The following is a 26041-nucleotide window of genomic DNA, read 5'->3' as shown; positions in this document are numbered from 1 at the left end:
AGGGATGTGGGAAAATATCATCACCTCAATTGTGGTATAGAGAATGTTTCCAATTTCCTTATAAGGGTAAAATAAAAGGGCATCTAGGAGTATATTGTGAATTCATGTGACCATCCCAGAGGTAGAAACTGACACTATCAAAGGCTATCATAACAGGTATCACTCCCATCTAATCTACTCATTTGGGAGGCATTTTGGCACATCAAAAACACACAGTGATTAAGAATCAGAAGACTGGTGTTATCTGCTGTTAGCTCTATCAATATCTGCCTGTAGATAATTAGGCCAAATTGCCTGCCTTCCTTTTTCTGCTTTCCCATCTAGCAAGCATGACTCTACCATTTACTTTACCTTCTCAAAGAATTATTGAATGAGCATAATGGGACGTTAAGTGTCTCATCAAAGATAAGACATTAAGGATCCATAAGGAAGCAGCTCTTCCCATGTTCTTTACCTGGAAGACACCCTGGGCATCAGCTGCCACTGCAGCATGGAGAGGGCAACGGCCCATGTTGTCCTGGGCATTGGCGTCCGCCCCCGCATCCAGGAGACGCTTGGCAGCATCCGCCCTGGAGTAGCGTGCTGCAAGGTGCAGGGCCATCTCACCGGTCCGGTCTGTCTGAGCCTGGAGGCTGGCACCCTGGTACACCAAGTCTGTGATGATGTTGGCAGAAGAGTCCTCTGCATCTTCATCTTCGTCACTCATATCGGAGTTGCCCACTCGGAGGGAAGCCAGCATCAGTGGGGTGCACCCATCTGTAGAAAAGGAAAATCCCAAAGGGTGCTCAAGGAGAAGAAAGATATTAATATCCATTTAACCCTATTGTCAGGGAAGTTCAGGATGAGTAAAGTCATTCTGATGGGGAAAAATCCCTGTGCTTGTGGTAATTGGCCACCTACTCTTCCTCTGATGATGTCCTTTCTATAAAGAATGAGACAGCAAGAAGGGGGAGTTAAATAAGCTTTTCTGCTCAAGTTGCTGAGTGTTTTGTTATTTTAAAATGGATGACATTTTTAAATATTCAATATTAATAGAATTATAGGCACTAAGGTATTAATTAAACTCATTCTCTATCCCTCTGCCTGAGATAAACTTGTTCTATTGTACTAAAATCTACCCCATATAATCAGCCTACTTGTTCTCAAGCACACTATATATGAAGCAACGTGAAATCCTTCCCTTTTTTCTAATGTTTGTTTGTAATTTCTACATATAAGTTCTCATATAAGTTCATAATTTTATAGTTTCCTCAATCTAATTTAGGATCTGTGGAACTGGCAGAGGGCGTATCACCAAGTAGGACTAATGTAGGACTCACAGCCTGGAACCAAGGGCAGGCATGGCCTCGTGAGAGGGGGAGGATGGGGTGCTGACCTGGGCCCCGGACATTCACGTCCAGCACATCCACCTCCTGCTCTGCCTGTGGAGGAGTGAGAGCTAGCGATGGTGTCCTACGGATGTCTGCGGCTTCAAGGTGCTGCTGCGTCCATGGGCGTCTATCAATGGGGTCATCTTCTGAGAGTAAAGCCTCATCTTCACCCTGAAAAGGAAAGACAGCTCTTGCTATCGGCCTGGCCCACCACGAGGAACTGTGGACATGGAATGAGTCCAGAGACTCCCACCGCTTCTCCTAATCTCCCACCCAGTTTACTCCCAATTCCTACTCTAACCCTTCAGGGTGGTGTCCCCATCAGCCTCCCATGGCTCTCATGATGTGACTTCTGTTCATGTGTCCTGTACCATCTGTACAATTCTCCCAACTGTAGGCTGCAGCCTTAATATGTGACCTATCTTACCTCCCTAATGTGCTAGTTATACATCCACAAAGCACCATTTTCTTGCTTCTGGGCATTCACTCATGCTGTTTGTTCCCTGTCTGGCATGGTCTCTCCCAATTCTTTAACTCCTTACCTACCCTACAGATAAATTTAGAGCTTAATTTGTCTTCTTGGTCCTAAAGCACTTTGCTCTTCTGCTCAACTGACCATGTGTTAAGTGCTCCTTGGGACTGCCACCAGACTGTATGGTTTATGAGAATGGGGGACGAGCCTGCTTCAAGGCTGCCGTCCTGTATGAACACAGAGATCAGCACACAGCAAGCACTCAGAAAATATTTGCAGTAATCATTATTATAATTTTAAAAGCAGCTACTCTTTATTGAGTATCTAGTATGTGATAGAAAAAACAGATAAAGCACTTTACACATATTGCTGTATTTAATCCTCACAATACCTCATAAAGAATTATTAATATCCCTATTAATAGTCTTACTTTATGAATAAGGATAATTAAGTACAAAGAGGTTAAATAATTTGCCAGCTGTTAAGTAGCACAGTTAGGACTGGAATCCAATTCCAGTGGTAACTAGAGCAATGTTTTTGGTCATCATGCTACACCGCGTGCCTGTACTGTGAGATTCATTTCCTCAAGCTGATTTAGAACATCGACAGGATGCATCTGTATCCCAGCCATGCAGGGCTACGGATGGGTGGTCTCCTTTTCCACATCAGCCTCAGCCCAATCTATTGCTTACTGTTAAGTGCTTTTAGTTTCCTGGGCTCGAGCTCAGGTGACTATGAAGCCAGTGGTCACAGGCTTTCTTCCACTGCTTAATTTCACCTTTCCTTCCAGAAGAGAAATGCCCAGAGAGAATAAGGGAGAGATGTAGTCATGCGGGAAACTGCTGTTTACACACTTCAGTCCTTACTCGACTACCACCTATGACACTTTTCAGGAAGGAAGCAATTTGTATTTTCAGAGTTCTTACTGAAAACATGTAGGTAACCCACGGCTGTCAATGACCTAAAGATTCATACCTTTCATGACAACCTGGGACAGCCACTGCCTGGGCAACACATGAGGGGGGACCCAAAAAACTGGAACTTACTTATAAAAAATTGTGTATTTATTCTTACATGTTTAAACTTCAGTCACTTTCAAAGTATCTTGTTTGATGCAACACACCTATTGAGACATTTTTCCACTGTTCAAAACAGTCTTTGAACTTGTTGATTTTGATGCCTTTTAGTGCTTCTGCCATTTTTGTGTTTGCTTCACCTCTTTCACATCAGTAAATTGTTTCCCTCTGAGGACTTTTTTCACCCAGGGAAACAAAAAAAAGTCAGTTGGGGTCATGCTGCTTGTGGTCAAAAACTGCTGAACACTCCGCACAGTGTGGGCAGGCGTACTCATAAATCACCCATCATAAAATGGGCAAATGCATTGACAGAGTCTTCAAAAAAAAATTCACTGAAGCCAAATGCAACCTCTCACAACACCACCAGCTGGTACACTGATACAGATGGTTCCCTAGAACACTCACCTAGCAGGGAAAGCCTGTACTACAAGGGGCCTGCCCTCCAGAAGAGAATTCCGGTTTTTCTTGGGTCCCCCTGTATCACTATCACTCCCATTTGGGACATTCTAACTACCAAAGACAGAAATTGAAATGTGACCAGATAATGGCTGACAATGACCAACTTACCTTGGCTTTCTTTGGCTGGGGCCCTTCATCATCAACCCAATGTTCACTTGTTCCAGAACCAATTAGGTTAGCCTCTGAGACTTGCACTGAGAGATTTCTGATATGCCAGGATTACGAAGGGGAAAAACAAAGCAGAGGTCAATCATCAACTAATACAGTGGATGTTAATATTTTTCCTACCATGACACACTCTCATTGCTATATTCAAATTTTTAGGGGCTTTGGCCCTGAAAGGATGGACAGTATTTTACATCTCATTACCCGAATAAACATCCCTTCCTTTCCCGCTGATCAACAGCTTACAACAACAGTGTACCTCAGCACAGAAGCTGAGCACCAATGGGATAATATTCAATATGCATAGAATAGAAGCACATAGTTATTCTCAAAAAGATCCACGTTTGATTTATCTGTGCTAAGTACAACTGTGAGTCATGGCTTATTGGCAAAATGTCTTACTTCAGCCCCACGGCATCCTGTCCCACTGGCTCACGACGCTTGTGATTGCTGGAGTCTCGGCGAAGGGTGAAACCTTCAGGCAGCCAGAGGGAGCCATGCTTCCGCTTCCGTTTGGCCATGATAACCCCCAGCAGCAGAATAAACAGAATAATGACAACAGCAACAGCAAGTAGATAGAGAAGCTGGGTGCGTGGTGGACTTGGCGGTTCACCTAAAATTGCAAATGACAGAGAGTGCTCAATAAAACACCAACCTCTCAATATTGGCTTTAAATTTACTTACAGGAGAGCTTTGAGCTCCCTGGCCCTGGAAAACAAAGAGCTGCACATTGAAAAGTGTGCCCTTTTCTCTCTGCCCCAGGTGATGCTCCCCCACCCACACTTTCCCCTTCACAGTGTACAACTCACTGTCAACAGAGACGAGAGGGTATGACAGGGTGCCCTGGATGGCGTGAGAGGCCAGAAGCCCTGCCGCTGCATCTGTGTTCTTGAAACACTGGTCTGAATCTTGAACACACTGGCGGTTGTCAATTTCCAGGTACACCTTAGAGCTGTGGGTGCCAAGGAAAAGAGGAGGAAGGGGAATGGTGAGGAACACAGGGTGCCAGTCAAGCTGAATCAGAAAGGGTCGCATGAGTCTTCCTTCGTTGGCTTCAGTTTCGGCCTCTCCCCTTTGTGATGCTGCCTCCTCCAAAAGGATCTCCGAAATTAAAATATAGACCCTAATTCCCACTTAGAGAATATCTCACTTTCCTTGGCCTGGCTGAGTCCTAGCCTTCTGGCTTAGGCAACACAGCTGAGAAGCCAAAGATTAATACAAAAGAGGTGTCCTACTGAAGGGATAGGAGGCAATCCTGCCAAAAGGTTAAAGATCCTAGCACTTGAGGGGGCTTCCTGACATCCCACCTCCTGCTCGCTCCAGACCACCTTTCAAGACCCCAAGATTAAGGCAAAACTTTACTCTTAAATATAAATACTGGGATCACAGGTTCGTTTTACATGATGGGCTGTTTTATGTGTCTGAGTTTGCATTTTTATAGATTTGCTTATGACTTCTTCTGTGTATTGAAGTACTCAGCTTTATAAAATTAAGCTGTAAGTTCAGAAACCAAAAACCTACCCAACCACCTCCTGTTCTTGATCATCAGGAAGGGACCTGCGTGTCATCCTTGGCTTCTTCATGGCAGCTAACTTCTCCCCATAATAGGGGTAGACCATGAGGTTCCCCTGATAGTCCTGTTTGATGCGCAGATTGGTGTGCAGCAGGGTGCCCAGTGCCCGCAAAAAGTTGCGAGCATCCTGGAGTAGATGTTCAGGTGGCAACAGCACCACAATAACCAGGGTACCCTCTGCCAGGTTCTCCGGCCGATCAGCAGCACAGTCCAGCCCATCCCAGCCACACTCCTCACTGTTGCATCCCTGGTCACAGCGGTTGTCTTTGAAGTGGTCTGCACAGTACTTGTCATACCTAGGCAGGGGGAGGCAGAGGAAGGAAAGGAGCCCGGATGGTACTGGAGCTTTATTTGGATTTCAATGGGGAACTATTGTGGATTTTTCCTACCCATCTTCTGTGGCTCAGGTCAGACCCCAAATGCTCCATTGAACCTTCCTTGAATGTCCTATCTGCCATCTCAGAGTGTATAGAGTCTATGCCACACAACATCAGTGCGTGCTCCCTCAGGGAGAGACAATATGGTGCTTACTATGTCACCAGGGCTTACGGGCCCCCTGGTGGCTCGTCATCTTTTTAAGTCAGATGTATAAACAAAGCTGTATACCTGAAATGAAAATGCACCTGGTTCATGCCTACTCTGTTTTTGTATCCACTTTCAGAAGTAAAAGGTGCCTCTCAGAGATGCCTTCAGAGCCTAGATTTACAGCTCTGAACCATCAACAGCTGCTATACAAAGGACTATGTCAACATGGCCTATTTCTTTCCCAGTGAAGACTGAATCTTAGCTATGGAAGGCAGGCAAGGAGGTGAGTGCCCCATACAGGATACCACATCTAACTTGTAAAGCCTCTTTCAAATACTGGGAAAAGGAAATTGAATCCCAAAATCTAAACAATGCTCAAACCATTTTATCTACACCTCCTCCCTGACTCCCTCCCCTTGCTAGTTACACCACACCATACAACTTGCCACGCTAGCTCAATGAAGACACCTGGAGTCAGGAAGTGCTGGATGTGCTTTGGTGAGCAATTTAACCTTCCAGGTCTCACCTGTGAAAGGCCATTAACAATACCTATGCCTCACAAGGTTGTTGAGAATTCATCAGGGTCAAATTAAATGGAAGGGCTAAAAGGAAAGTTACTGTGTAAACCAGAGTGCCCTATGAAGTGAACACCAGGAGGGTTAAGTGGCTTAATCTATCTTATGCTTCCTGATAAATCCAGCTGGGGAAACCCAGTCTTAGAGAAAGGAATGGGGTAAACAGATAGAGGTACAGACCTTTCCATCCATCCTGCAGGCAGGTTATGTGAGAGGCTGCCTGAGAGTAGGTAACACCACTTCCAAAAGTTATTTCCCCAGAAGGTCACGAGAGCAGCAGGTGAGAAGGCAAAAATAGGAAGAGAGAGGGCAGTTGTGCAATGAGCATTCCTGGACCTCTGTCAGCAAGGGAGAGCACAGGTAGCGTGTGATGGGACAAGGCTGACACCAGGAAGAGGGCCTCAGGGCACCAGTCTGAAGGGCAGAGGCAGCTTGGGCTGAAGCACTGGAGTGGTTAGGAGCAAGAACAAGAAACCAAGGTGGGTTAGTGACAGTCTCCTGCTGCTTCTAGGGACCCTGGATCCTTACTTGCATTGCTTGCTATTCCCCTGGCATTCAAAGTGGTCAAACAGGCACTCGGCTGTGTTGCACAGCTCATCACACTGGTTGTTGATGTATTTCCAGCAGGGAAGTGGGGAGGAGCAGTTGGCCCAGGGGTCCTCTATGGTGAGGGAACAGTCACCCCCATCCCACTGGCAGGCGTGGCTGTTGCAGGCCTCATCGCAGACATTATCCCGAGCTTTGTCAGTGCAATACTGGCTGTCACAGGTGGCAGGAGGGATGCTGGTGGGGGCTGTATGTTCGCAGTGGCTGCCCCAGAATGGTGGAGGGCACTGGCAAGAATAATATGGAGGCTGGCGCTGTGGGAAGCAGCTCCCCCCATGCTGGCAGGGGCTGCTGGCACAGCCTGAATCGCAGTCCTGGGGGTTGGGGCAGAAGCAGCGTGGTCCTGAAGTCGTGTGCACACACTGCTCCCCTCTCTTGCACTTCACTTGTCCACAGCTGCTCTGGCATCTTGCCCCGGAGAATCCCTGTGGAAGTCAGTGAATAAATGAGGCTAATGGATCGATTCTTGAGGGCGTACCTTATTTCCCCTCCCAATCCCCTCTGCCATAGTTCTAGGGAGGTAAAGACAAGACACTGGGCTAAGATCTCTCCATGCAGGCTCCTGAACCAAGTTCTAAGAAGAGACCTCTCTGAGTCAACCTGTAGGTCAGGGCTGAAGGTTCCATGGAGTGATGTAAATTCTATCAGTTTAAAAGATCACTTCCAAATTAAGCCCACAGGTCATGGTGGGATTAGACACAGGTGACTTTGTATCTATAAGTACTTGCCTAACCATTATTAGATCACTTATATAATGGCTTTACGAGAGCACAGGAATTGTATCAGGAGTTGTGGGTAAATAAAAAACTTCCCATGTCAGTTCATTCTCATACTCCCTGCTTAGCTCAGGCCAAGGTTACTGCACAGGCTTCCTTTTGGTGTCTACCCACACACAGTGATCTCTGTTTTACAGAGGATTCAGCCTCTGGCAGTGGCAAAAGAGTTTGCCCAGCAAATGGCTAAAATTAGGCTTCCTTCTAGATTAAGGAGCAGCTTGCTCCCAAATAGCGCCTGCTAAGGAATGTAAGCAAAACAGCATTTCCAACCAACCCTGCCCCGATCTGGGCAGCATGACAACCCTCCAGCATAGGACCGAGAAGCCAGAGACAGCGGTCCTTTTTTCCAGGGCACATTCCACCACTTCTTGTGGTTTCCTCTGGTGCTTCTGAAGATCAACAGAGATTAGGGAGCTCACTGCTTCTGGGAGTATCTTAACAGCTCTTAATGAAAACCCAATCACTTTCTTCTGAAGGAGCTAAAATTAAGAAACCTCTCCAATGAGAAAGCTCCCCATGGAACTTGTAAAGACCAGGTTTGAGCTCGGCTTTGTCAGACTGCATGGAAGACAGCATGCTCCTTAAGTAGGCAACACGGACTTACCGGGGGACAACGACAAATGAAACCATCAGGCATGTTGCTGGCCACAGCACAAGACCCTCCATTTAAGCAAGGCTTCTGGGGACACACATCGATGAAAGTTTCACAATGACGACCTTAAAACAGAAAATGAAAAAGAATTTTAAAAGGCAGAAGTAGTAGCTGCAAGTTACTGAACAAAACACTGCTAGGATGTGAGCTAGCCAAAGGATTAGAGATAGAGTAAGAGGTATGAGAGTTCAGTTCTATGCCTAAGGGAACATGAAACGATGAAGAAAACACTCACTGGATCTCAATGTGATTGACCCATCCCTGGCTCAGGCTAGTTCCCTCACCTGTCTTGTCTACACTGCACGCACACATGGCACACATTCCCAACTGACTCACAAAACAGGATGCATATGAACAATGACTTCAAAACCACCACAACCTCCCACTCCACAGAAACACAGCCTTTTTTGAAGGCACTTAGCTTTCATAAGTCAAAAGAAATACTTAGCAAACTGTTCATTGCATTTTGTTAACATCGTCTTCTTCATAGGAGAAGCTACCCCAGGCCAATACATGTAAATGCTGACTGTCAATTTATAGAGAATTTTCATCTGTTATATCACTTTTCAATCATTTCTTAGCCTTTCTGTAACGTGATTGGCACTGCTTTAAAATATAGCTTAACTTTCCCAGAATTGAGTGAACTAAGCAACTGAAATCATGGGGGAGACAAGACACACAGCTGGGGCTGCTTGGCAAATAGAAGGAGACAAGCACTTTTTGCCCTACAGTCACTTAGAAGGAAAGAGGTAGGTTTAAAGGGGAAATTCAGAGAAATAATTTCAGCCAACCAGAACTAAGAGTCAAGAGATACAGATGTCTGTCTCTTCAGATCACAGCCACAACCACAGCCACGAACCAAGAGCAACCACAGCATGGAAATGGGGCTCAGGGACCGAGGGCCCCTCAACATGGGTCTCATTAACGGCCTCCCCCAACAATCACAATCACTGAGCTCAATCTGCAAGTGTGGGAAATGCACGAACACCCCCTCCTGGCTGTGGAACCCTAACTCAAGGTGGTCTCTATTCCTCCCTTCATCTGTTTCGCCTGTCTTTGTAAGTGCCTGTCACTGTTCCAGATAAAGGAAGCCGCCGTGGCGACAAAAAACCAGGAGACAGCTTTGCTGCTCTGGTTCTCCAAGCACATCGCGGCCACTGTGAGGCTGTACACAGACTGTCCACACTCTACCTCAGCACTAGCTCAAAAGGCACGACATTCGCGACAGAATGCCTCTCTTTTGATATTGCACCCAGGCATTTTTCATACTGCAAAACTTTTCCCATTCTTTATAAAGCTCCACAGTTCTTAAAGGTAACATATCTTTAAAATCAGAAGGAAGGATGTCTAGAGATGGGTTCAGAATGTAGCAGAGTCCAACTTGCCAAATTATTAGTAAGGTGATCACTACAGCCTATTACATGACTCTCAAGGAATACTACTACAGTACAAGATTAGAAATGACTCTAGAAATACCAGACGGATTTCTGAATTGAGTATCTGATGATACTGCCACATTTAGACAGAAACAACTATTTTAGCCCCCCCAAAATCACCAAACTTCCCTTTTAGAGAAGAAACTAGTAAAGGCTATGATAAAGCACCTATTCTGAGGCCGGACTTGGTCATCTTTATGTTCTGTGATGGAGAAAAAAAACTTGAGAAAAGTCTTAGGACTATAGGTCACCCTTGTGACCATTGCAGCTTTCCAGTTCACACCCTTTGTCACCTGATTTTTGGTCGAACACACCCTGGTTGGACCTACTCTCCCTAAGTGCCCTGGCAGTGGCACAGTGGCAGTGACTGCTCAGTTACTCAGGTCACGACATGCCAATGAAAGCAGAGTGATGGAACCAGAGTTAGGTGTAAGGTTCCTGAGGAGTTCTGTGCATAGATGTTGGTGATGGTAGTACAACAATGTGAAAGTACTTGGTATCACCGAACTGCACACTTAAAAATGGTTATGGTGGTAAACTATATTATCTGCATTTCACAATTAAAAAATGTTATTTTGCTCAACTATTCCCCAAATTCTGTTTTTTATATTCCTGCTACATATATGTATCTATACTATTTATGTGTGTATATACAGCATACTATATATGTGTATGTCTATATATTACACATATACTATATATGCTATGTATATATAACACGCACATATTTATACTACATGTGTATATATGTAGCACATGCATATTTATACTACATGTGTATATACATAGCATATATGCATGTGCATATACATACATACACATATAAAATCAATGTATAGCAAAAAAGAAAATGTGTCTCAGGAAAAACAAAAGGTACAGATTGATTACAATGACTATGGAGCACAGACCTAAGAAAAAACCTGGGCCCCTGAATGAAGCTGGTCTAGTTTTTCCTGTGTGAGAGGCTTCACTCGGGCCTGGGAGGTATCCCTCAGGGTCCAGTCTCCTTGTGCAGGGCCCCCGCCCCCCCAAGCCAAGCAGGCAGGCAGTCTGGAGAGGCTCTCACCAGTGAAGGCGCTGCGGCAGACGCACTGGTAGTCATTGGTGAGCTGGATGCAGTCCAGGCTGCCCTCAGAGCTGCAGGGGTTCGACAGGCACTCGTTGATGTCCCCCTCACACCGTTCCCCAGCAAAGCCAGGCAAGCAATGACAACTGTAGCCCCCAATCTTATCCACACACTGACCACCATTAAGGCAGTGGGGTCCCTTGGCACAGTCATCAATGTTTTCTTCACAAAGCAGGCCTGGAGGAGAGAGGAGAAATCAAGACTTGTGACAATTCTTGCAACACTGCTTCTAGTAAGGCAGAGCCACCCTTGCTGGCACTTCCAAAGTTAATCAGGTTCCACTGTGGGGGGACCTTCAGGTCGAGCAGGACAAAACACACTCTTGATCCAAGACAGCCCCTCATTTTCCTGGTGGCCAGTTACACCTGTTCTTCCACTCATGACACAGTCCCCACGAAGCAATGAGTATTATCTGTCTCACCCGAGAGATTAGGAAACTGGAACTCAAGAGACTTGCAATTTCTTGTTAATTTGTTCGTCTTGATTTAAAATATAAAACAGTTGAAAAGAGAATATAACAATGAATACACAGACTGCAATGTATGTAACATTCAGTAAGAACTGAAAACTAAGTTTTAAATGACTTTTAAAGTTTAATACCCACTGACTATATTTCTGTAAAATAATATATGTGTATTTATTTTTTATATTAAGAATAGAGGGAAAATATCCTGTTGAGAGTTCAAAGGTTATTTTATTTGAAACAGAATGAATTTAATGTTGACTATAGCTGCAAAAGAGCTATCTAGTATAAATATCTGTAAATACTTTTGGGGAAGAAACAAAAGAAATCAATGACTAGCCTAGAAATGATCCCAGGATCAACTAAAAAAATTACAAAAGAAAGGAAAATGGTTCTGTACTTTCTATCATGTGAATCTGTAGCATGCACTAATGTAAGCTGGACCATTTAAATCTAAGAAAAGACCTCATTTTCAATAGCAATGGCAAAAAATAAAATATCGAGGAATAACTGTAATAAGAAATGTACTACACCTATGTGAAAACTTTAAAATAGTCATGAAAGACACAAAAGGAGACAAATAAAGAGAAAGACACTGATTTGGTTAGGAACACTCCTCATCATAAAGATATCAGTTGTCTCTATATACATTTATAAATTTGATGTGACCCCAATAAATATAGCAATATGATTTTTAACAACCTGATTCTAAAGTTACATTGAAAAACAAACTATAACTGTAGCCTAGAAAACCCTGGAAAAGAAGATCCATAATAATTAAAACCTCTAGGGTAGTACTGGTAAATTAATAGAACAACAGAACAAAAACAAAAAAATATCCACAAAAACTCCCAAATGTGCAGGGGAACTCATAATTTGATAAAGGTGCCATCTCAAATCATTGTATATAAGGGATCAAATTTTCAGTAAATTGCGTTGAGACAAATCGGCAGCCATGGGGAGAAAGTGCTCCAGGATTCTAGGACTTGAAGAAAATATGGGAGAATTCCTTTATAATCTTAAAGTGTAGGTGTTGCTGACTAGGACTTAAAAATTCAGAAGCCATAAAAAAAGATTGATGACTTCAACCTAATTAAAATAAAAAACTCTGCATGAAAAAAATCACCATCAAGAAAATCAAAACATAAGAACCAATATATATGGAAAATATGTATACTCACATCCTGTATCACAGACAGCTAATCTTTGTCAAATATTAAGATCGATCACAGAATAGAAGAATACAGATACATAGAACAAGGAGAACCAAACGACACCACATGCATCCTCGCTGAGCAGTGTGCTCACGCACTGTAGTTCAGCCACCTCAACCAAAACTACAAATGCATATCTCATTCTCTAATCCAGAGATGCCATTTTTGAAATTTTATTTTATACATACACTTATGTACATATGAGATGACCCAAATTTCTATCACTAGGGCACTGGTTAGGCAAAATATGGCATGCCCATAAAAGGGAATTCTGCAGGAAAAAACAATTAAGGAAGTTCTATATTTTGATATGGAAACATCTCCAATGAAATGAAAAAAAAATCGACTGCAAAAGGCTGTCTAATATTCTGTCTTCATAGTAAATAGTGGGGGAAAAATTTCTTTGTATTTGGTTTCTACATAAATAATGAAATTCTGAAGGTCGGTACACGTCTCCTCCTAAGAAACAATACTCTAAGCTTCTTCCGGGAGGCAGGGGCCAGAGCAGAATGATGGCTCCATGTTTCACAGTCTAAAGTCACAACCCCTAGCAGGCTTTACTGCAAGGCTCAGTTATAGCCTAAGCCATCAGGCTCCTCCCTGGGCTTATGAAAAGAGGCAAATGTTTTCATCCATTCATTTCCCTACCTTAGAGAGGCAAGACTTGGCAAATTTTAAGAAATACATAAACTGGTAAATGTGAATTATTTATTCGAGAGGCCACTGGGTATTTTTCCTTGAAGGTCCAAGAAATCTTGCTAACCAGGCTAGTTCTGTTGCAACATTATATCATTTCCATTTTCTGTGTTTCAGGAAATATTAGATGTCAACAAGACCCAGACAGCACTAACAGCATGAGTCAGAACTTCAGAGCCAGGCAAGAGAGATGAGAGAATGAATGGCTGAATTGCGAGAATTCAGAACTAAATGTTTACTTAAAAATAAAACCCTCAATGCTAAAATTGGATTTACAACTTAGACAATGCCCTGGATAGAGAAAAGGTAAGGCTGATTTCATACCCCGAGTGCCTGGAGGGCAGGAGCACTTGAAATGGTTCACCAGGTCAATACAGGTGCCTCCATTCTGGCATGGCTGATTCTGGCACTCATCCACTTCATACTCGCAATTGACACCCTGGTATCCTGGGACACACTGCCAGGAGCAAACAAAAAGGACAAGAAATATTGGACCATCATTGGAAACAGACTATGAAAACAAAGGAGATCTAGAGCATTACCATGACCCTCTGCCCACCATGCTCCACCCAGCTCTGGTCTGTCTCTCTGGCATCATCGCACTCCCAATAATCCTCCTGTGCAGGGCTGACTGCAGCTTACCAGCTGTTACCTACACCAGCTTGAAGAGCTACTTTAAAGGAAGGCAAGGACTGAATATCAAGGGATATTTCAGATACGACCCCTGTGCAAAACTTCGGTCCCTCCCCTGCGCAGGTTGCTATCTTTAAAATATGTATTCCTTTGTGTATGATGAGGATGTCTGTGTGGATGGTAGTAAAGACACTGCATTTACTCATCTCCAAGTTGAGCAAACTACATGTATGTGTGAGAGACTGGCTGAGATAGAGGTGAAGGCAAGGGAGGTAGGCCAGCAAGCCAGAGTAAATTTGGTGTTTGAGGGATTTCAGGGCTGATCAAGAAAAAAGATATTGACCATGAGGTGGCTTTATTTGAGCAATGCTGTGACGGCTGTCAATGTGGGGGAAGTCCCTTGTAGTAGGCATTCGTCCCTTAGAGAAAGGAGGATAAGGAGAGGAGGGCAAGTGAGCTTCAAGGGAAGGGGCAATGGAGGGGCCCAGGTGTTCTATGATGTCACTCAGCAGCCAGGTTGGAGCCTCTAGGTCAGAGAGCTGTGAAGGGCAGCAGTGGCTTGGGGTCTTTACATTCTGGGGCTTATTTCAGCTGTGTCTAGCAGATACTGGGTGCTGTTTTGCAGAACATATAAAGCAGGCAGGCTCAAAATAGCTAAAACTCTGCTTATTATAGCTGTGTTTAAAACATATGGATGTGTACAATTTTGAGTTTAGCACTGTTGACTTTTGAGCTAACAGGTCACAGGCTACTATGAAGAAATAACCTACAGGCAAATATACATACGTCACCTTTGGTTCATTTCTGAGAGGTAGAGAAGCAAAGCTTTTCTCAGTGTTGCTTGGTGGCCTGAACTGGTATCAAATTCATATCTCTGGTATTGTGTTAACATCTTCCTGAAACCATTATCAGCCCAGATATTAAGAAGACAGTAACATGTCCCTTAAAAGACACACACTTCCTCAACTATACACATGCAACAATCAGTATAGTGCTGCACAGAACAGGCTGAGCAAATTTTTTGAAGAATTACTAGTTGGTTGATCAATGACTATACAAAGATGGCATGGGTCAAAGGGACACTCTTTGAAGTAGCTTCTATCTCACCTGCTACTCAGGGAAATGCCAGGGGCTCTGGTGAAATGCACTCTTGTAGTGAATAATGGCTCTGAATCCTGGAGGCAACCCTTGGAAGTGACGTGGTTCCAGAACTTTATGAAAATATCTTACTAGAGCTATGTTAACTTACTGCACAGGGGACTGAAAGAACCAGCAATGAGTAAATACCATAATGGTGATTGGTTAAAAAGAACTGTATAAATTTGTAAAAATAAAACGTGAGCAGCTAAAGTCATTATCTTAGTGTTTACAATAACTGCACCATCTTCTGGAAAATCTCCGATGTGCACAGCTTATCTTACCTCACATCTGTATCCACCAATGAAGTCATGGCAGGTGGCTCCATGCTGGCAGGGATTGGACGAACACTCGTTGAGCTGCTCCTCACAGTAGCTCCCCGTATAGCCCAAGGGGCACTGGCAGCGATGCGAGTTGCCAGCATTGATACAGATGCCTGAATGCTGGCACAAGCGGTCAGTGGGCAATCCTGGGAAACCCCGTGGAGGAACAGACATCACAGAAGAGCACATGACATGTCAGGTTCAGACCAACTAATGAGTAAACTAATCAGGCCAGTTGACAAATTGAATTTTATTCTTGTCTAATTCATGATACTTAATACTAGATATGTATTGAAAATAAACAAGCCCAGAAAGTGAAATATGCCTTCATTTCATTTAAAATACACTTCTTATTCTTATTGTAGTTGATATACAATATCATATCAATTTTAGGTGTACAAATCATAATAATTCAACATCATAATAATTCAACATTTATACAACCTATGAAGTGATCACAAGTAACCATCTGTCACCATACAAAGTTTTTATGATATTATTGACTATATTCCCTTTGCTGTACATTACATCCCCAGGACATTTATTTTATACCTGGAGGTTTGCACCCCTTAATCCCCTTCATATTTTTAACCCATCTCCCCACTCCCTCCCCTATGGCAACCAACAGTTTGTTCTCTGCATCTATGAGCCCATTTCTGTTTTGTTTTGTTTTTCAGATTTCGCATATAAATGAGACCATACAATATTTGCCTTTCTCTGACTTATTTCACTTAGCGTAATACCCTCTAGATATCTATGTTGTCACAAATGGCAAGATTTCACTCTTTTTTATGGTTGAGTAATACTTCCTTGTACAAATGTATACCACATCTTCTTTATCTATTCATGTATGATGGAATATGCAATGGGAAAAAGACAGTTTCTTCAATAAATGATGTTGGGAAAACTGACCGGGTACATGAAAAAAATGAAACTCTACTGCTTCCTTACACCGTATACAAAAATAAACTCAAACTGGATTAGAGACTTAAGTGTAAACCTGACCATAAAACTCTTAGAAATAAACATAGACAGTAAACTCATTGACATCAGTCCTAACAATATATTCTTTTATGTGTTTCCTCTCGCAAGGGCAACAAAAGCAAAAATGAACAAGTGGTACTACATCAAACTTAAATGCTCTTGCATAGCAAAGGAAGCCGTTAACAGAGTGAAAAGACAACCCACTGAATGAAAGAAGATATTTGCAAATCATTATTTGATAAGGGATTAATATCCAAAATATATAAAGACTCATAACATCAAAAACAACCAAAACCAGCTTGATTTTTAAAATGGGAAGAGGACTTGAACAGACATTTCTTCAAAGAAGATGCAGAGATGGCCATGAGACATATGAGAAGATGATCAACATCACTAATCATAAGGAAAATGCTAATCAAAATCACAATGAGATACCACCTCACACCCATTAGAATGGCTATTACCAAAAACTCAATACGTAACAAGTGTTGGCGAGGATGTGGAGAAAAGGGGACCATTGTGCCCTATTGGTAGGATTGTAAACTGGTGCTGCCACTACGGGAAACAGTTTGGAGGTTCCTCAAAAAATACAAAATAGAACTACCGTATGACCCAGCAATTCCACTTCTGGGTATTTATCCAAAGAAAATAAAAACACTAATTTGAAAAGATATATGTACCCTTATGTTCATCACAGAATTATTTACAACAGCCAAGATAAGAAAGCAACCTAAGTGTCCATTGGTTGATGAACAGATAAAAAAGAAGAGGCATACAAATACATTTTTATGGACTTTCTAAACCTGTGCTTCTCTGCCCTTTTACCTCCTGTCTCAGACCCTTTTGCCAGAACCTTGCCCACCGGTAATGTCTGCCCTTCCTTCTCACCCCACAGTAATGACATCTACCCTAAGATGACACAGGCCAGTCAGTACTGCAGGGAATGATCCTGGAGCCTGAGAAGGCCTAACTTACCTCTTTGGGAGGCCGCCACCTCACAGGATACATTAGGCACATCACAGTAAGCACCCGTCCATCCGGATGGACACAGGCACCAGGACTCTGTTTCTTCCTGAACGCAAGTACCTTTGTTTTTACATGGAGACCGACTACAGAGATTCACCAGAGTCTGAAAGAGGGGCATTTACACATGTCAACATCCACACATCCACATACGAGAAATGAAGAAAATAAGTTATACTGCATTTTAAGAAATCAAAGAAAAGCACACTACCTTTTTAAAGCCCTCACCTCAGCCTTAACCTAGATCCGGTGCTCCCAAGTGATCTAATCACTTTATATAGTCTAATTCCTATTAGCTCTGCTATTTAAAAAGTCCTTAACAGAGAAATTTAAGAATTTGAGGGAGCCCAATAGGTTAAAGTTATTCCCTATATCATGCTTATGTCTCAATAGGTGGCCATCCACAGGCCTGGAAAGCAGAAGAGTCAAAGCTGTCGGTCAGCTAACCAACTCCCTGTGCTAATCCTGTGTGAGAAATCCACATGGGTCCTGAGCAAATCTGTGGTGAAGATGACGAAAAGAACTTAAAGCCCATTAATAAACCTAAAAACCATCAAACAGAATATTTTGAGGGGAGAAAAGCAGGCTTATGAAACACATGAGGCAAAGAGTCCAAGCAGACTGGTGCTTTTCTCCAGTTTCCACGTTCAGGGTGGAGTGGGGGAGGCTTGGCCTCTGGGGAAAGGAAGGCAAATTCACAACACAGACTGTGAAAGACGTGGCCGTCGGGGAAAGGACAAAATGCTCCACCAGCATTTACAATTTCACACCAGGAGAATAAGCAGAAGGAATGTCCTCCTGTTGCACAGAATTGACAACAAGCTGTTTAATGTGCAGAGCTGGTAATATCTGCATGTTTGATATAGACAAAGCCTTACTGAAGTGCTACTATAAGGCTACTTTAACCGGTAAAATGGCATAAAATTAGATATACTGTTTGGCGTGCAACCTTAAAAGAGTTACTTTGTTTTCTGCCTTTTACTATCATCCCAGCCCGCCCCCCAATAATTAAAATTTTAAAAGACTGGGAAAAATAAAAAATAAGAGAACTGTAAAAAAAATTAAAATAAATAAATTCTGTTGTACTTGGAAAAAGAAAAGAGTTACTTTGTCCCTCTGGGACTTCCATAAAATGAAAGGCTAAACTAGTTGATTCTGAGGGGTCCTTCCAACCTAAGAGTCTACAGAAATGTATATTTATATATTTAACTTTAAATGATATGTGAATAGCTTGGTTTTGAGAATGATACAACATTGTAAGAAATGGTACTTATTATCCCATTAGATATTATACCTGATTTTCAAAAATTTAATTTTCATGTTTTTTCCCTTTCTGTATTTCCAATGTAAATAATATCTATGTGCTTATTTCCTACATGTATTTTTCTGTGGTTCTCAGCCTGTTAACAACAATCTTACATTTGTTAATCTGCATAATCTTGCCAGTTGTCACTATTTTGGAATCTACTAGCTATTAAAAAGTTAACTTGATTTATCTCAGGGACATCCCTAAGACCTGGAATTTTCTCTTTTAGGAGGGGCTTATTCTGCCTAGAAAAGAAGCAGGTATAATACTTTGTTCCTCTGAGGAAGCAGAATGAGTGGTATGGAATTTAATTACCTGACAGTTTTTCCCAGTGTAGCCCCAGGGGCAGGTGCAGCGGTAGGAACCCAGGCCATCAACGCATACTCCTTTATTCCGGCAGGGGTGAGAATTGCATTCATTAATCTCATGGAGGCAGAATGGGCCAGTGAAGCCCACGGGGCATAAGCAAGAGAAGGAGTTAATCCCGTCGACACATGTGCCACCATTGAAACAGGAGCTAAGAAGCAAATGGAGAGCACCGTCAACTATGCAATCTGGTCCTCTGACTTGCTGTTTAAAAAGCAAGGTTCCTGAAATCTAGGATGTTATAGAGGCAAATACTCTTGAGCATCCCAAATTCCTACAGCCAGTACATTTTACCTTTTCCCAAACTAGACTGGTTGCCAATCATTCTTGAGTCCCAGCTTCCTTTCCAAAACCAAGAAGCTTAGAGAAGTATTTAAAAGGCTGAGTTAATGACAGATTCCCAGAGAAAGTTAACTTTCCAGATTTTACCCAGTCCTTCCACATATATCATATTTCCTCTTATCCTCAAGTCAATTTAATTTATAAGAAAAGCACTAAAAAGGTAGCTCTTGACTATAGATTTCTTTATGAAAGAGAAACACAACAAATTTGTTGATGACAATAACAAAGAAACAGACCTTCCAGAAATTACTTAAACAATGATGAAAAATCTGCAAATAGAAAATTTTTAATTGTTGACTACTAGGAACAAGAGACAAAAAAAGAAAAATTTTCTTTTGTTCAGAATTACATGTGTATCTCTTTCTGTTCCCTAAGTAAGAAATAAATGGTGATCCATCCCACCAAGCTTGTCAGTCCCTGACCTTTGACCTGCTAATTCCATGTCTATGAGGAATCAGGACTGACCAACAGAAGATGATTATAGACTGGGACCCAGGTGGATACCTTATTTCTGCCCCACAATCCCAGTTATTGTGCTCCTTCTTCCCCATAGGACACTGGGACCCAAGTGCATAGGGCTGCTCACCTCTCAGTGCACTCGTCGATGTTGTTCTCACAGTGGACTCCTTCATATCCTGCCTGGCACTTGCAAGTATAACTGTTCACATAGTCAGAGCATGTCCCTCCATTCTTACAGGGTTCGCTCAGACACTCGTTCATGTCTGTCTGACACTTATCCCCAGTGAAGCCAGGAAGGCACAGGCAGAAGAAAGCATTCACTCCATCTACACAGGAACCTCCGTTCTGGCAAGGATCTAAATCATTAGAAAGAAGAATTAGAGCTCTGAACTGCATCAGCAGTTTAATCTTAGACTCACAAAGGTCAACTGAGTCACACTAAGCAGTAACAATTCTGACTTTTCTATACTTGTACTTTTCCTTTTCTCTTCGTCCTGACTCCTCCACTTTTGAAAATGGATGCAATAACACTTAGCTAGTTGATAACTGGAATGAACTTCACATATACCACTAAGAGTTTTGCAAAATTAATAGTCATAAAATGTGCATTCATCCCTACACGTGCCTTCAACACACAGAACCTCAGAAAGTCAATAAAGATTTTTAAAAGTGGTACATGGCGGTAGAGTGGGTGGGACAGGACAGAAGAGATAGTAATCAGCCTCCCATGCTGACCCACTTTCTTTCCTTCCTTTTCCCTCCCTTTTCCCTCCCTTCCTGCCATTCACCCTGCCTTCCTTTCTTCTCTGTTTTTATTTTTGAGGTCTAGGTAGAATTAGGAAACAAAGGTGATTTTGGGTTTAAATATCACAGAACACCTTACACTCACACCAGTTCATCAATAAACTTTGAGCTACCACCATGGCACCATCCTCTGAATTTTGATAGTGTTCAAATTAGAACAAGAAAAACAAGATGTAGGCCCTGCTCTTAATGACCTTAAAATATAATTGCAAAGGCAGATTATAAACATAAAAAGAAAATTAAATACCTAATGGGTAATGGAGCCGCTATTTTATAAGAGAAATATTTAATATGACTTATTCATCTATTAGGCTACTTTCATTCTGAGGCTCATCTGTAATCTCTACTAGAGCAATTGTAAAAATTGTATTATCACTTCTAATTCACAGTACACAGCTACTATAATTTCCATAGCACCATTTAGAAAACTCATCATAATTTAATGAATTATTTTAAACTAAATATAAACATTACCAGTCCTACTTCAAATAAGAAAAAACTTTAAATAATGAAAAATTTGACTGAGATACTACGTACAAAGGAATCCAAATAGTTTAATGCCACTCCCTTAAATTTCTCCATCAATTATACCTACAATGTACTAAATTGCAATAATGCAAAAAAAATAAATTAAACTGCATACAGATTTCAAGATAAATAAAGGATATAGTGGTTGTATTTAAAAGTAACATGATTATTTCTATTTTAAAAATCCTAGAAATCTAAATTAAACTTGTAGCTAAACTAATCTAGAATAGTGAATTTAGCAAAAATAGAAAATAAAATTAGTCTTTAAAACCTTTAAAACCCACACTAACTACAAAAATTAACTCAAAATAGACCACTGATCTAAAGGTCAGTGCTAGAAGTATGAAACTTTCAGAATAAATCAAAGAAGATAAAAAATCAGTGACCTAAGGTTAGATAAGATTTATTAAACATGATACAAGAAAAATGAGCTATAATAGAAAATTATAGGTATATTGAATTTTATCTAAAGAAAACTCTCCCTCTTCAAAAAAGTCAAACAAAAGCTACAAATTGGCAGAAAATAATTGTAATGTAAATATATGACAGAATATTTACCTAGGACATAAAGAACTCTTTTTTAAAAAATTTTTGTTCAAGGACAGTTTTCTGTCTTTTACTCCCATCCCAGCCCACCCCGCCCCGTGCGCCCCACCTCCCTCCCATTTCCACCCCCCTTAGTTATTGTCCCTGTGTCCTTTATACTTGTTCCTGTGAATCCTTCCCCCTTTTCCCCTGAAATTCCCTCCCCTCTCCCCTCTGGTCCCTGTCAGCCTGTTTTCTATTTCAGTGTCTTTGGTTATATTTTGCTTGCTTGTTTGTTTTATTGTTTAGGTTCCTGTTAAAGGTGAGATCATATGATATTTGTCTTTCACCGCCTGGCTTATTTCACTCGGCATAATGCTTTCCAGTTTCATCCATGCTGTTGCAAAGGTTAGGAGCTCCTTCTTTCTTTCTGCTGCATAGAATTCTATTGTGTAAATGTACCATAGTTTTTTGATCCATTCATTTACTGCTGGGCACCTAGGTTGCTTCCAGCTCTTGGGTATAGTAAATTGTGTTGCTATGAACATTGGGGTGCATAGGTTCTTTTGGATTGGTGTTTCAGGGTTCTTAGGATATAATCCTAGCAGTGGAATTGCTGGGTCAAAAGGCAGATTCATTTTTAGTTTTCTTAGAAGTTTCCATACTGTTTTCCATAATGGTTGTACCAGTCTGCAATCCCACCAATAGTAAACTAGGTTCCCCCTTTCCCCACAACCTCTCCAACATTTGTTGTTTATTGCTTTGTTTATGGTGGCCATTCTGACTGGTATAAAGTGGTATCTCATTATGGTTTTAATTTGCATCTCTCTGATAGCTAGTGACACTGAGCATCTCTTTATGTGTCTCTGGATCCTCTGTATGTCCTCCTTAGAGAAGTGTCTGTTCAAGTCCTTTGCCCACTTTTTAATTGGATTGCTTGTCTTCTCATAAAGAACTCTTTCAATTCAGTAATAAGACAATCAATTTTTCAATTGGGCAGAAGATTTGAATAGACACCACACTAATTAAGATATACAGCTGGCTAATAAGCACATGAAAGATATTCAACATTAATAAATAGAACAATGCAAGTTAAAACCACTGTGAGATACTATAGTGCGGCCACTAGAATAGCTAAAATTAAAATGAGTAATCATATCGAGTGCTCATGAGGATGTGATTTAACTGGAACTCTCATTCTCATACAATGCTTCTAAGAATACAAGAATGGTACAACTACTTTGGAAAATATTTTGGCCATTTTGAAAAAAGTTAAATATATACCTACTACATAATTCAATTATTTATCTGTCATTTAGACATTTACTCAAGAGAAATAAAATCACATGTCCACACATATGCTTTCATAGCAGCCTAATTTTAATACCCCGAAACTGTAAAAAAGCCAGATATCTTACTAGTGAGTTGTAGTATCTCCAAACAATGGAATACTACTCAGCAATTAAACTGAATGAGTTATTAATACACGCAACATGGATGAGTCTCAAATAATATGCTGAATGAGAGAAGTCACATTCCCTCTCCCTAAGAAAGAGTTTGTATTATATGATTACATTTATATGAAAGTGTAGCTCTGGCTGCTGTGGCTCAGTGGATTGAGCGCCAGCCTGTGAACTGTGGGGTTGCCGGTTTGATTCCCAGTCAGGGCACATGCCTGGACTGTGGGCCAGGTCCCCAGTAAGGAGCATGAGAGGGGCAAAGACACAGTGATGTTTCCCTCTCTCCCTCCTTTCCCTTCTCTCTAAAGGTCAATAAATAAAATCTTTTCAAAAAAGTGTAAAGAATCCAAACAAATCTCTAATGACAGATGTGGACTGCTGATTGCCTGACACAGGGAAATGGAAAGAAGGGTTACATGACAAGAGACAAGAATACTTTTAGGAGGATGGATATGTTCATTAGCTTGAGTGACAGTTCCAGTTGCCATGTATCAAAACCCACTGAACTATACATTTAAAATATCGGCAGTATATTAAATGTTAATTATACCTCAATAATCAGCTTTAAAAAAAAGAGCTATCATATCACTGTCCCCTAATTGTCAATGTAAATCAGTAAGGAAATGATTAAAACAGAGTCCATTGTCTTAACTCCTAAAGCTACTAGCTTCAGAAAGAAGATTGTAAAAATACTAATATTAGAAACACATGAAAACTATTGGGGTGGCCAGTCTTAGCATGGAGAGGCAGTTGCCTCCAGTCTGGGCCCCTGTGTGCTCTTCTGTCCCCAGGGGCACAGAAGAACTGACTGGCATACTCACTTGCGAGGCAGTCATCGATGTCCTCCTCACAGTCCATGCCACTGAAGCCTGGAGGACACTCGCACATGTAGCTGCCCTGGGTGTTATGGCAGAGACCATGGTTCATGCAGGGCTTAGAGACACACTCATCAATGTCAATTGTACATCGCTGACCTAGAAACACAGGGACAATGAATAGTCGTCTTGGAAAGCTCACTCCCACAGAAACTTATGTGGTGCCTGAGCTGCAGCAGGGGTAGATGGGGCTACTCCAGGGCATACTGGTTAGTCTGCTGCTTTGGGAAGTCCCTTTAGGCTTCTGTGCTCCCGGCAAGTTGCTGCCCATGTACTAAAATTCCCTGTAGGACATTATGGTTTCAGACTCAGGCTGGAGTCTTCCAGCCACTGGGGTACCCCAGACATGCAAAACACAAAGGTTTTCTGAGCCACTGCGGTTCGCAGCTCCTCTACAAGGCCTGTGTTAGTGACAAACACCAGGCCTTCCCATGCATTCTGATGGCCTGACCACTTTACAAAGACTTTTGGTTTCTCCACTCCCATGTTGTTACCTTGCCAGCCAGGAGCACACAGGCAGGTGTAACTCTCAAAATTTGGTGCCTCTTTGCAAACGGCAGCATTCTCACAAGGATTTGGGGAACAGGGAGCCAATACAGTCTGACAGTTCTTGCCTACAAAGCAAATGACAGGGTTTATAACAGAAAATTAGCTAAAGAAACTACAATTTCCCCAAATTCCAAACCAAAGGATGCTCTCCAAATGCAAGTCTAAAGTAGTGGTTAAGAGCTTTGCAATCTGAGAGTCTTATGGTCCTTTGAGTCTTGGCTCTGACTTGATTACTAAATGTGTGTGGCCTCAGGCAAGTTATTTACATTCTCTGAGCCTTCCACATAAGTAAAATGGAAATAAGGATGGTACCTAATAGAAGCTTTTTGAGGATTAAATGAAAAAATGCTTGCAAAGTCCTTATTGGCATAGAGCCTGGCACACAGGGTGAGTACTTAACAACTGGTGGGCTGCTGTCATCTTCCCATTAGTATCATGAGCGGTTACAAGCACTTGGACACCTACATCAATCAGGAGCAATGGTTTCTGCATCTCCAAAGCTAAGATTCGGCTACTCAGAGGCTTTGCCACACAGATCTCTCTTCATGTGAGCAGAGAAGCAACAATATGGCCTCCTATTTCTCACAGGTCTCTGCTGGCCTGTTCCCGAAGGCAATGAGGTTGACCAGAAGGCCATCAAAGGTGGGACATAGTAAAGTAACTCTGATGCCTAGTAACAAGTCTCCTTATACTGACACCAGCAACATGACATAATTTTTTGCCCATCAGTATTTTTTGCCTTAGTGTGCTGAAGATAAGCTTCCAGAAAAAAAATGATGCTCTTATTAAAAGGGAGATGGAGTTGTTTTTAAACTCAGATTATGACTAACTTGATTTAAAATTTTATCATAAAATTTTGTATTCAGAAAGAAAAAAAATAACCACAAATTTTTGCCCATCCCCAACCAGCTTTTAATGTGTCTGGTCACAACAGTGGCTCACAAGGGGAAGCAATGTTGCTCAGTTCCCTTTATGCTGGCCAAAGTCAATGACATGTAGAACCCTTAGCTATCAGCACTGAAATTTTACCTGCCATAGGCTTTCAGTCTAATATAATTTCTCAAAGATCACACATGGTAAATTCTTTTATTGATATCCTAATCTGAAGAAAACAACAGCTAGCACATTGTCAAATATTCTCATAATATCTGAACAGCAAGAAGATAAAATATGCAATTTCAAGATGAACTGTACACATAAGTCATACTCAGGTAAGTTTATAATGTGGCTGAGTACAGTGACAACTGTTTACATTTCCCTGCAGCCGTCAATTCTCAGTCTTTGTGATCCTCTCACTACCAATAGGTGTTGTCAGCACTGTCGCTACAAAATGACATGATATAGACTGTCTTTGGGGATAGCTATGGATTTCCAGTAACTTTGATTTGATCAACCAAGCTGGCTAAATGCCATTTCCTTACAAGAATATTTCTTCCAAAGTGGGGCAAAGGGAACAATGCAGTATCAAGTCTTTCAGGTCACAGAGTCATGCTCGTGGCCACTTTGCCACTCTTCACTGCTTAGAGTTACTAGTAATGGCTAC

At 41.7% G+C, this 26041-nt stretch overlaps 1 protein-coding gene across 2 annotated transcripts in view; it reads right to left on the bottom strand.

The window, feature by feature from the left end:
* The window catches only part of NOTCH2 (notch receptor 2), a 204731-nt gene that overhangs the window by 6606 nt on the left and 172084 nt on the right, over positions 1–26041 (bottom strand). For both annotated transcript variants that reach the window (XM_037167776.2, XM_037167786.2), the window contains 16 exons: positions 24444–24563; positions 23896–24048; positions 19885–20113; positions 18906–19107; positions 17237–17390; positions 15239–15423; positions 13509–13641; positions 10752–10988; positions 8202–8314; positions 6744–7246; positions 5064–5411; positions 4352–4494; positions 3945–4155; positions 3486–3582; positions 1376–1541; positions 455–756 (listed from right to left, as the gene is read on the bottom strand). In XM_037167776.2, coding sequence (XP_037023671.2) covers positions 455–756; positions 1376–1541; positions 3486–3582; positions 3945–4155; positions 4352–4494; positions 5064–5411; positions 6744–7246; positions 8202–8314; positions 10752–10988; positions 13509–13641; positions 15239–15423; positions 17237–17390; positions 18906–19107; positions 19885–20113; positions 23896–24048; positions 24444–24563 — 3296 coding nt within the window. The remainder of the gene's footprint in view (positions 1–454; positions 757–1375; positions 1542–3485; positions 3583–3944; positions 4156–4351; positions 4495–5063; positions 5412–6743; positions 7247–8201; positions 8315–10751; positions 10989–13508; positions 13642–15238; positions 15424–17236; positions 17391–18905; positions 19108–19884; positions 20114–23895; positions 24049–24443; positions 24564–26041) is intronic.

Source organism: Artibeus jamaicensis, unplaced genomic scaffold, assembly GCF_021234435.1.
Source record: "Artibeus jamaicensis isolate MK-2021 breed Jamaican fruit bat unplaced genomic scaffold, CSHL_Jam_final scaffold_1689, whole genome shotgun sequence".
NCBI lineage: Eukaryota > Metazoa > Chordata > Mammalia > Chiroptera > Phyllostomidae > Artibeus > Artibeus jamaicensis.
Note: the sequence above shows the minus strand (reverse complement) of the source record. Positions and strands in the feature narration are given on the sequence as shown.